Raw genomic sequence first — 12,335 nt, 5'->3', positions numbered from 1 at the left:
GAGTAGAATAGAAATAGAAATAGAAGAGAATGCAGAATGCAGAATGGAATGGAATGGAATGGAAATAGGAATAGAATAGAGTAGAGTAGAGTAGAGTAGAGTAGAATAGAATAGAATGGAATAAGAAAGAATGGAACAGAACGGAACAGAATAGAATAGAATGGAATAAGAAAGAATGGAACGGAACGGAATGGAATAGAATAGAAAATAGAACAGAGTAGAATAGAATAAGAAAGAATGGAATGGAAATAGGAATAGGAATAGAATAGAATGGAATAAGAAAGAATAGAATAGAATAGAATGGAATAGAAATAGAATACAATAAAAAATAGAATAGAATAGAATAGAATAGGAATAGAAGAAAATAGAGTAGAGTAGAATAGAAATAGAAGAGAAGAGAATGCAGAATGGAATGGAATGGAAACAGAATAGAAGAGAATAGAATAGAATAAGAAAGAATGGAATGGAATGGAATAGAATAGGAATAGAATAGAATAGAAAATAGAATAGAATTCTACAGAGTAGAATAAAATAAAAAATAGAATAGAGTAGAATAGAGTAGAATAAAAATAGAATAGAGTAGAATAGAATAGAATGGAATAGGAATAGAATAGAATAGAATAAGAATGGAATGGAATGGAATAGAATAGGAATAGAAGAAAATAGAATAGAGTAGAAGAGAAATAGAAGAGAAGAGAATGCAGAATGGAATGGAAATAGGAATAGAATAGAATAGAATAGAATAGAAATAGAAGAGAATGCAGAATGGAATGGAATGAAAATAGAATAGAATAGAATAGAATAAGAATGGAATGGAATAGAATAGGAATAGAAGAAAATAGAATAGAGTAGAAGAGAAATAGAGAAGATAATGCAGAATGGAATGGAAATAGGAATAGAAATAGAAGAGAATGCAGAATGGAATGGAATAGGAATAGAGTAGAATAGAAAATAGAAGAGAGTAGAATAGAATAAAAGATAGAATAGAGTAGAATAGAATAGAATAAAAAATAGAATAGAGTAGAATAGAATGGGAATAGGAATAGAATAGAATAGAATAAGAATGGAATGGAATAGAATAGGAATAGAAGAAAATAGAAAATAGAATAGAGTAGAATAGAAATAGAAGAGAATGCAGAATGGAATGGAATGGAAATAGGAATAGAATAGAATAGAATAAGAAGGAATGGAATGGAATGGAATGGAATAGAATAGAAAATAGAACAGAGTAGAATAGAATAAAAAATAGAATAGAGTAGAATAGAATAGAATAGAATAGGAATAGAATAGAATAAGAAAGAATGGAATGGAATGGAATAGAAGAAAACAGAAAATAGAATAGAGTAGAATAGAAATAGAAGAGAAGAGAATGCAGAATGGAATGGAAATAGGAATAGAATAGAATAGAATAGAATGAATGAGTAGAAACTCACCTGTATTGTCCTGGATGTAAAATTCTTCCCAAATTTTAATCCTGAACCCCAATCCGACACTCCGGTCTCTCTCTCTCTCTCCTTCTGTGTTATTACTCTTTCCCCAGAGTTCTTTCTCAACCGCCACTTGTCAACGCGGCGTTAAAAAGACTCATTCAAAGAATCAGCCCCGAGAATTAATTAGTTTCAAATCAACCCCAAGAATTAATCGGTTCTATTTACCAGCCGGATGTCCATCCATTTTTTTTTTTTTTAAACTTGAAGGTAGATCTTCGAAAGAAAGAAAAAGATCAGCCTATCACAGTTTGGGAGATCCATTTTTAATTATTGATAGTGAAAACATGAACGTCTTAAGTTGGAAGCATAGATAAAATGGGTTGTCCTCTTCGGTTCTTCAAGCTAACAACGCGTTGTGGTGTTCAGCTGGACAGCAGGGACCGCGGATGGCACCACCAACCTTTTCTCCCTCCCACCGTCACTTCCATTAGTTGAAGAAGGCACCCCAACGTGAACCAAGAACAAGAAGTAGATCCTGGACCCACTGATGCAAACTTGACTCCCTGTTCCTGGTCCAAATCTCCAAAACCTGAGAATTCAGGCAGCCCGCCTGCAGAAGCACCCAAGTCTGGAAAAATCAGTTCTGGATGCTACTCAGACAACTTAGTCCTACGCAGTGGTGAAATGTTCTGTGGTTTGCCACTGATTTGTTGCCCGCGCATTGCGCGCCACGTGCCAAACGCACGCTGTGCTTGCATGTGTAATGCGCCCCGAATGCACACTGCGTACAGAAAAAGGAGGCTTAAGAAGAGCGAGGGGAGAGGGAACAGCTGTGTGGCGCGATTTAGAATATAAACCGCGCAGAACAGCTGATCATCGGAAATACCAGTTCAGACGAACTGGTAGCTTTTTTTAAACTACCAGTTCGCCTCGAACCGGTAATTTTTATTACTACCAGTTTGCCCAAACCGGTGCGAACCGGTAGTATTTCACCCCTAACTCAACAAGACATTCCTGGGGAGCAACACACCACCTTCTGCATTTTACACCACGTAAAACACATTCCTGCCCAGATTATCCCGTTAATAAACAGTTGGAGAGTCAAGATTACAACTCCCTTTGGTCTTTATCCCAATAAATAAATATATTCTCCCCACACACACCACCCTGGCCCTCCCCACCCCCCCACCCCAAAAATCTGAGGAAGCCTTTTTCAGAATCCAGCATGTCCCCATAAATATTTACATCACATTTCATTGAGGACATGGAGAAGAAAAAAAACTGGCGTGAAGTACGAAGAGGTTGTTGCGAGATAGCAAAACGCAGGAACAGAAATAAATCTCTATAGTGCTTAGCTGCTTTACCCTTTACAATCTCCGTGACTTCAGTTTACGGTTTCTACCTTTCGGTTTTATTTTTACACCTAAAATGTCTCCGGGTTGGAATGGAAAACATAATTGCTTCGAAAACAATCATGGGTAGAAAGTCTACCCTCTTTTGGTAGTGAAGGCACAATCCAGGGGCAACTTCTCCCACAGAGTCAACGAAGGAACCCATCACAACGAGGACTTCACCTTCTAGATTTGCCCTATCTTCTTGCTACGAACTCTCCTGGTTTTCCCGAGCCCACCGCCCCCCTTTGCAAAGTCGGTGCGAGCTCTGAGTGGTCCCCTTCTTTCTGGCCATGTCCTCATCTCGCTTTTTCTTGGGGAAGTTGGGCTTCCTAAGTCCATCTCCTGGTTGGACGTCATCGCTCAAGATGACCATCTCAACTCGAGGGCATCCTTCGGGCAATTCCGAGTCGCAGGACGCCCGCCGTTCAAGCGATTTCCACCAGCCGGGAACGTTCGCGGTTGTTTCGGTCCCCCCCAAAACACCCCGCCTGCCTCCAGAAACATCCACTCGGGTCCTCCTGAGCTCATAAGGGGCGTTCGAAGGTAGCTAGATTCAAAGTGGATGGGAGGCTTACGGCTGAACCCCAAGACCTGATCCATAGTGCAAAGCATAAAAAGAGGCCCGTCTATCGTACAACTATTGCTGTGGTTTTTCAAGAGCAAAGGGGTGGGGGGTGGGGGAGGGGTGAAGGGGGCCTATTGCTTTTGGGATGCTGGAGGAAGTCCGAGGATTTTAAAATATTCTATACAAACCGCCCTTCCCTCCCTCCCTCCCTCCCTCCTTCCCGTCCGGAGTCTCGGTTAGCTCTTGCTTTTTGAAAATTTCTCGGGTGGGAAAAAGCACCCTTTGGAGCTCCTCTTTGCTCTAGAAGTCAGAGAAGAATTCCTGAGGCCCCAAGTGAATTATAAAAGGCGTCACGTCAAATGGTTGGCAGTAAGGACTGTCAATGAAACAGCCACCTACAGCACAGGGAAGAGCAGAGAGGCAAGACAAGGGGGGGGAAAGAAGAAGGGGAAAAAAGGAAGGTTAATTTTATTAAAAAAAAACACGGGACAGCACCCCTTCAATTTCTCTGCTCTTTCCAGCTGTGGGTGGAGTTTCCATTGCAACAACAGGGTGCGTGGGAAATGTAGTTCTTAGCCACTTCCCAAATGCCCTCGCCCCCCTCTTTTATTTTTCTAGGCAAAGATTGTTCTGGATCTCAAACACACACAAACACAAAAAATCCCACAACTAAGGTAACTTAGGAATGGGTTAGTTTCTCACCCCCCAACAGTAAAGCAGAGTAGTGTAAAATATGCAGCAACTTACAATGTTGTTAGTAAGCTCCCAACATGAGAAATCAATCAGTCAATCAATCAAAATAAATAAATGGAGAGGGGGATGGGGGAAGAAAAAAAATATGACTTCATATCGATTGTTGGATATGACGGCCATTGCGTTGGAAAAAAAGCAGAGCGCTCGAGAGAGCCCAACCGGCTAACCGTGAGAGGCCCACACCCAGGAAGACAAACTTCTCCAGAACTTTGGGACTGGGGAAGGGATCCATTATAAAGGTGGGCGGGGAAGAATTTGGTGGCCTTCTCACAGAACGGGCCACCCCCCTCCAAGGAATCGATCCGTCCGCCAATTTGCAGGGAACGAAACAGATCCGGTCGATCCTCCGATCGATCGCCGTGCTTTTCCAAGCTCTGTGATGGCGCCTTTTTCATCCATAGGCCAGCAGGCAGTCTGTGTTTTCACCAATGCTGTGTCCGTCCCGTCCCGTCCCCCCCTCGTGGGAAAGACAACCACCCCAAGGAGGATTAGGATCTCTACCCTCCCTGGTAGAGGGTAGGAAGGCATAACACCCACAAAAGGGGTGGTCGCTGCGCTGACCGGCAAAGGATTCCCAGGATGGATTAAAGCATCACCACCCCGAACAACAAGGGAAAAGGAGTGTTACACCACCAAGAAGGACGGGGACAATAAAACGGAAGGAGCACATTCCGAGAAGCACAGCCATCACTGGGCAGCCTGGGCTGCGGTCTTCCTTTCTCCTTTCCAAAATCAGCTGTCGTTTCTTTTCTTTCGGCTCTGAGGTTCTCCGACCGCAAGGACCGGTCCTCTCATCTCCATCTCTCCTCCCTCCCATTTTTCCACCCTCCCTTCCTCCCCGCCCAGAAGGTCTGTCCATCGCATCTTTGGAAGGTCAACATGCTTTGAAAAGGGGAGAGGACCACAGATGGGCGAATTTTGAAAAGAGCCAACGGGGTCGCTTTGCGTTCGGGTGGGGAGGTGATGCCTTAATAACCCAACCATCCTTTCCTCGTTCACGGGTCCCTAATTTCGGGAGGGCTCCCCCCAAGGAGAGCAGGAGATTCCTGGGAAGAAAGTAAAGATATGTGCAGGGGTGCCCAGCCGCATGAACGATGAGCTTTTTTGGGGGTACAGAAATTCGAGGCACGATACCGGCCTATGGCTGAAACACTGAACTATTTCACAGCAGTGCTGGACGAGACCAGACAATTAAAATAGCGAGTTTTCATGGGGGGTGGGGGTGGGGGCTGTTGCTGCTTCAGATTCTTAGAATTGAGCAAGGGCTGCCAAGAAAAGGAACCATCGTAGTTTTTATTTTAAGCCCCAGCGGGATGGGGAGAAAACGCATCGACGGGCTATTAAAAAAGAGGCCACAAGAACCGTTTTGATCTACTCGAGGTGGGTTTCTTTTAACAGCTTTGGAACGAAAAAGTCTAATTTCCTTTTTTTAAAAATTGGAATCCCTGCGTTTACACCAAACAAGCTAATGGTCGTCTTTGATCTCCGTAACGGGTTTCCCCGAATAGTCTGGCCGGCTTAGCGCAAAGCAGCTTTCGTAAAAATTTGGCAACTAATGAACAGAAACTCTCGACAAGGTTCAAGCACTTTTTTTTGGTTTCAAATCAAAAAGAAATCAGAACTGAGAGGGGGTGGGTGGGGGGTGGAAAAAGCCTGCTGCTTGGGAGAATCCCAACATAAAAACTACGATTCCCAAGGATTGTTATTAAGCTGGTTATTAACACCAGCTGCCTGCAATTACTGCTGGTTCGAATCTCTCCAAGGCTCAAGGTTGACTCAGCCTTCCATCCTTTCTAAGGTAGGTAAATTGAGGACCCAGTTGTGGGGGCAATAAGCTGACTTTGTATAAATATACAAAAGGATGAAGGCTATTGCTGAGCACATTGTAAGCCGCCCTGAGTCTTCGGAGAAGGGCAGCATATAAATCAAAATTTAAAAAAAAAAAAAAAGCCACAGGTACGGATGGATGGACAGGTGCCTATTTATCGCAATAGCACGTAGACTTACCGTGTTTTCCCGAAAATAAGACCCTGTCTTATATTTTTTGGAACCCTGAAATAAGCGCTTGGCCTTATTGCCATGCGCACAAAAGCCCGATTGGGCTTATTATTGGGGGATGTCTTATTTTGGGGGAAACAGGGTATATACCGCTTCACAGTGCTTTTACAGCCCTCTCTAAGCAGTTTACAAAGTCAGCTTCTTGCCCCCAACAATCTGAGTCCTCAATTTACCCACCTCGGAAGGATGGAAGGCTGAGTCAACCTTAAGCCTGGTGAGATCTGAGCTGCCAAATTGCAGGCAGCCAGTAGGCAGCAGAAGTAGCCTGCAGTACTGCACTCTAACCACTGCGCCACCATGGCTCATATCCCAGATATGTGCCGAGAAAGCCATGGGACGTATTCTTGATTTGGAGGCAGATGTCGTAGGAAAGACCCTCCCCCCCAGGCCTTATGCACTGCTAACCTTAAGGCAAACTTCCTTGATTATAAAACTAACCCTTAGCTTCCTTTTGTTTCTTAAATAGTACCGTATTTTTCAAAGTATAAGACACTCCTGAGTATAAGACGCACCTACCTTTTTGGGGGAGGAAAACAAGAAGAAAAAAATTTGCCTCTGCCTCCCAGCAATTTGCCTCCTTGCAGCAAACAGCCTGTTTCAGTTTCAGTTTCGTTTTCAGCACAGCTTGATTAGCACAAGAAAAAAAAAAACCTGCCTCCCAGCAATTTGCCTCCTTGCAGCAAATAGCCCGTTTCAGTTACAGCACAAACAGCTGATTGATCGGCCTCCTGACGTGGAGGCAGCAATAGGCAATCCCTGCAGCCTGAAACAGCTGATGGTCGATCCAACCAACAATCAGCTGCTTGTGCTAATCAGGCTGTGCTGAAGCTGAAACTGAAATGGGCTGTTTGCTGTTAGGAGGCAAATTGCTGGGAGGCAGAGGCCAAAGGGTGGGAGCCGGAGGGCATTACATTCGGTGTATAAGACACACCCAAATTTTCACCCTCTTTTAGGGGGGGAAAAGTACATCTTATACTCTGAAAAATACGGTAATTTATTGGCACGTCAGTTTCTTTAAAAAAAACACACACACCACAAAAAGAATCCCAAAACAAAAAACACACTGCATCAACGTAATCCTAAAATTATAAAATTTGGGCTCAGGGCTTGGTATTAGGAAACAGGCAAAAAAAAAATATGTTAAAAAACTCTCTATTACAACAAAAACTGTTTTTATTTTGTGATCAGCTTTTTTTTTTTTATAGTCTATACATCCTTCACAAGTTTTAAGGTTTTACATAATTCGGATTAAAAACAAAGCATCTAAGTTTCTTCCCTATCACAGAAGGTTGATATAATATAAGTTATTTTGGAGGTGAAGGGGAGGAAAAAAAAAATGAGGTAACCATTTTCACAGACCATAGTTTCATGTACGTTGGGGTTTTTTTTCCCTTTTCTTCAAGTTTTTAAGAGAGAATTAAGTTTGCGTTTTGTTTAAAATAAAATTAAAATTAAAAAAAAGGTGGAAAAAAAGATGGATCTTTTTTTTTACAAATGGTTTTTGCTCAAGTGTGTCGCGTTTCCAAGGAAAACCAGGATTAAAAGGTAGGTTGTTTGGCTAGCTGAGTGTTCTGTTTCTCATTTCCTTCTAACATCCTGTCTTGGGTTTATGGAAGCCGGTCAAGAGAGTGAGTCGGTCTCAGCCGAAGGCTAAAAGAACGAATAATGGGGCATTGGAAAAGTTGGGAATTTCATAACTGGCAACAGGAGCATTCTCTTGGGCAGACCTATGGAAGGAAGAAACCGAAAGCACTTGGATAAATCTAAGTATCCGAAAAAAGGTAAGCTAGAAGGAGGAGGAGGAAGAAAGCAAACGGATTTGGTCTCCTAATTCATCCCGACATCAGACAGACAGATGGGTCTGGGGGTCAAAGTAAGTCACCCTCCACCACCAATCCCAAAAACCAGAGAGGTCCATCCCTTCCCAACGGACTTCTCGCCGGGAAAGGGATCCTACAAGAGCTACCAATTTCAAGAGCTCGGCAGGTCCCACCAAGTCTTGATCCAGCGCTGCGGACAAGCAAACTCACTATTGCTGCTGAGGGATTCGCAGGGGTTCGGGAGAACCTCTAGCTAAGATTCTGTGCAGTTTGGAGAATCCCAAAATCCCACTCCTGGCTGGCCCCGCCCACCCCAGGAGTCCCCACGCGGCCCATTTTGATATGCGGGTAAATGCAGGGCGCGCGTGGAGGCTTGGGGAGAGCAAAAAACGGGCCTACCGGAAGTTTGGGAAGGCCGGAAACAGGCCTGTTTTTCTGGCCTCCGGAGCCTGAGGAGGCCGTTTTCACCCTCCCGGAGGCTGGAGAAAAGCCTCCGGAGCCCGGGGAGGGCAACACATCCCACCGTCGTGCAGGAGGCCGACTAGGCCACGCCCATCCAGCAACTAGGCAGAGAACCCCTTGCTAAAATTTTTGAAGCCCACCCCTGTCCATATGGCACACCCTGGCTTCCAACCCGGATTGGCCGATTCTTTCCTTGGACGATCACGTGCAGGAAGAGAAGGGAGGGAGGGTGGGCAAGTTGTTTTGAAGGTATTTCTTGGCCTAGTTTTTTTTTTTTTTAAATTCTTGTGGCCTCGCGAGTATCTTTGGGAGATGCTCGGGTTTGGTTTGAAGTACCAAAACGAGAAGGTTTTCCCTGTCGGACAATCTCTCTGAATCGTTTCACCCCCCACCCACCCCCCGTAACTATCGTGTCCGGGTTTTTTTTTTTGAAATCAGAAAGCAGCAACAGCAGGTTTTCCAAGAGGAGCGACAATGGTCCGAGTGAAATTATATATATTTTTTGTTTCCAGCATGCAAACAGCTTCACGCAGGCAGAGAAGAGAAGAGAGAGAGAGAGAGAAAAAAGGAAGGGAGGGTTTCGCAAAATCAGAGGCAGTGCCGCGGCCCCCCAAAAACTCAGCACCACAACCAAGCGACAAACCAACCAACCAACCAGACATTTCCAAAGGACAGAAACAAAGCCAACGAAGGGAGCCCGTGAGAAATGTTTATGCCGAAAAGGAGGGCAGCTATTCTCTGCGTAAGCCTGTTGGGAGTCAGCCATGGACCGCTCGAGTAAGCAGGAGAGGAAAACAGTTGCCTGTCAGCCCTCCCCAACCCCCCCCACCTCCCAAAGTTGGACTTCTGGCCGTTTTGAGGTGTACCCCCACCCACCTCCAATGTTGCACGAGTTGGGGACACCGCAAACTCCTGAGGGCTGGAGGACGGCTATGGGGTAGTTTGGAAGTTCTAAATCAGCATCATCTTTTGCAACGTGGACACTAAATGGGTCTTATTCAGGGTTGGGTTCGTAAGGGTTCGGGAGAACCTCTAGCTAAGATTCTGTGCAGCTCGGAGAACCCCCAAATCCCACTCCTGGCTGGCACCACCCGCCCTGCCCTGCCTCTCCCAGGAGTCCCCACTCGGCCCATTTTGGATGTAGGTAAGTGCAGGGCGCACGTGGAGGCTCGGGGAGGGAGAAAAATGGGCCTATCGGAAGTTCGTGCCCATTTCCAGCCTCCAGAGCCTGGGGAGGGCAAAAACGTCCCGCCATGGTGCAGGATGCTGACTAGGCCACACCCACCATGGCCACGCCCATCCAGCAACCGGGCAGAGAACCCGTTGCTAAAATTTAAAAAGTAGCAATAGCACTTAAGACTTGTATACTGCTTCACAGTGCTTTTACAGCCCTCTCTCTGAGCGGTTTACAGAGTCAGCCTCTTGCCCCCAAGAATCTGGCTCCTCATTTTTAACCCACCTCGGAAGGACGAGTCGATCTCGACTCAGCCGCCTGCCCCCTAAAAGTCCATCCTTCCCATCCGAACGCTTTTTCTGCAGAGCGTGTTTTATTTCTTCCTGAGGGAAGTTGGCAAGATTAAGCGCCATATCCAGCCCAGGACAACTGGCAAGGCGACCTAGAGTGCTATAGAAATTGGGAGTTAAGGTTTGCGGGGTGCAAAGCAGCCCCCCCCAACCTCCGCGGGCTAAGGACCTCCCTTCCAAGAAGAGAGAGATTCAAGAGCTTCTCCGCCAGAAGAATTCGGCAACGCTGTCGGTGTGCTTCCGTGAACAAACATGGCCCAATCCCCTGCAAAAGGCAGACGGGAAGTGGGCCAGGAAATCATGCACGGACGCAACGGGCAGCTCCCAGTTCTCCCATGGATCCACCAAAGCGTCCGGCTACTCAAAGGAAGGCAAGAGCACGGCCATTGCTGACTCCAAAGGCGTTTCCCCTCTTTGCTGCATAAAACTACATTCAAAGTCCTCAACGAGCCAATTCTTTTTTTTTTCTTTTTGTTTTTGTTTGTTTCGTTTTTTCCCCCCTCCCAATGATTCAAAGTCAGGACTTTTTTTTTTAAAAAAAAATCGAGGGCTGACAGGAAGGTCGCCGTCAAAGATCTGTTGAGGTTGTGGAGGGAAGCGTAGATCTTAGCAGCGCCTGTTGGCTCCCCTGGCTTGGGGAGGGAAAAGTGATGTGGGGGGAGGGGGGAGCTCTTGGTCATGACTACGGGTGGATTTTCCAAGAGTGGCGGAGTCAGGACAGGTAGTCCTCGACTTACAACAATTCGTTTAATTTCGGCCTGAAAACAGCCCGAAAAACGGCCTGAAAATGACCCAGAAAATGGCCTGTTTATCATCCGTTTACAGGCCGTTTTCCGGTGCTCTGGCACCCGCGAAGACCAGCTGGCCAGAAATCAGAAGAGCAGCTGGCAACGGCACACGTGCCCACAGAGAGGGCTCTGTGTGCCCCCTCTGGCATGCGTGCCATAGGTTCGCCATCACGGGCCTACAATATCTCAGAACCTGACCCCAAGAGGTGACCCAGCCCTTGGCAAGCCAGAAGAGAGGACCACGGAGGGGAGGCGGAAGAGAAGCCAACTGTTGTGGCCTATCAGCCGCCAGCCCCTCCATCAGCCGTATCAGAGGAGGAGGAGGAGGAGGTGTGGGAGTCAGGATCAGCATCAAGGCAAATGAGAGCTCTGAGGGGGAAGAGGGAATGGAGCTAGCAGAGAGAGAGAGAGAGAGAGAGACGGAGCCTGGGCCGTCCGTCAGCCCTCAGATGGAGAGTCAACAGTTCCCAGGTCTGGAGGTGGCTGATGAGGAGGAGGAGGAACAGCTGGGTCCAGTGCCTGATGCACGGATGAGCAGAAGGCAGAGGAGAGCAGAGCAGTGGAAATCTATGGGCCGGTTCTTGGGACAGAAGAGCCACCGCTGTTAATGAATCCCCACCCTAGCTCTGGGGATAAAAGGCAGGGGGCAGAGATGAATAGGTGTGGCAGACAACTATTCATCTCCCGGCCAGGCGGCCTTGTTAGCCTGCGGTGAGAGAGAAACTTTTCGCCGGAGCTGCCGACACTCCTAATAAAGGAATCTTTTGAGTGAACTCTGAGATAGGAGGAAGATTTGGCCCTTTGAGCAGCTTTGAATGGAGCACAAAATGGCCGTTCAGAAGGCAGGAGGGGGACGGTTCTATGGGTTCTGGCACGGCGGACGAGGGAGCAGGCAGTTAAGGGCAAGCAGCTCTTTTGCGGTCAGGCAGAAGCAAACCAGGAGGAACAAGCCACAGCGAGAAGAGCAGCTTGGCTGATGGCCATCCAGAGAGAACCCTACTTTGCCTCACCGATCCACCCCCCCCAAAAAAGCTGGCCTGAGAATGGGGAAGATACACGTAGACAAGGGAAAGGGAAGGACGTACCGTAAGCCGGTGCAGCGGCAGCTGCCGCGTTGTATCCGTACGGTGCCGCGTACCCTGCAAGGGAAGCAGACAAGACACGGTGACAGGTCCTCCCGGGTGGGCACGGAGGACAAAACGAGCGTAGCAGAGATGCCCGCCGGTGATATTTTACAACGCTAGCAGCATCTTAGCCAAGCTTTCAACCAGCAAAGTTCAAGGGAGAAACCAGATTCACTTAAATATGTATGATTCATTGAATGAACACTGTAAATATGTTGAAAAATCAAGTCCGGTCATGTAAAGATTTGCTGAATGACCACACTGGCAGAGGGTTGCAGGAGGCCGTTGCAGTCAAAAGCGGAGCTCGGGAGCCCGTTTTCACTGGCAGAGCGCTTGGGTCACCACAGGCGCTCCCGACATGAGTGACGTCGAGCTCGCCATGCCTCCCCCCCCCCACGGGCCCTCCAAGGTCAAACA

At 46.9% G+C, this 12,335-nt stretch overlaps 1 protein-coding gene across 13 annotated transcripts in view; it reads right to left on the bottom strand.

Moving 5' to 3' along the window:
* Window positions 1–1,731: 1,731 nt before the first annotated feature.
* The window catches only part of STRBP (spermatid perinuclear RNA binding protein), a 94,944-nt gene continuing 84,340 nt past the window's right edge, over window positions 1,732–12,335 (bottom strand). For 7 of the 13 annotated variants that reach the window (XM_087879488.1, XM_087879486.1, XM_087879484.1 and 4 more), the window contains 2 exons: window positions 11,880–11,933; window positions 7,356–7,927 (listed from right to left, as the gene is read on the bottom strand). In XM_087879488.1, the coding sequence (XP_087735614.1) occupies window positions 7,851–7,927; window positions 11,880–11,933 (131 nt within the window). In that variant the 3' untranslated portion in view covers window positions 7,356–7,850. Of the gene's footprint in view, window positions 3,785–7,355; window positions 7,928–11,879; window positions 11,934–12,335 lie in introns of those variants that run through there. The other 6 variants (XM_034438752.3, XM_034438753.3, XM_087879482.1 and 3 more) reach the window with 2 other exon arrangements.

Source organism: Pantherophis guttatus, chromosome 16, assembly GCF_059756535.1.
Source record: "Pantherophis guttatus breed Tessera chromosome 16, ASM5975653v1, whole genome shotgun sequence".
In the NCBI taxonomy this organism is placed as follows: Eukaryota; Metazoa; Chordata; class Lepidosauria; order Squamata; family Colubridae; genus Pantherophis; species Pantherophis guttatus.
The sequence above is the reverse complement of the archived record's forward strand: the minus strand, read 5'-3'. Positions and strand labels throughout refer to the sequence as shown.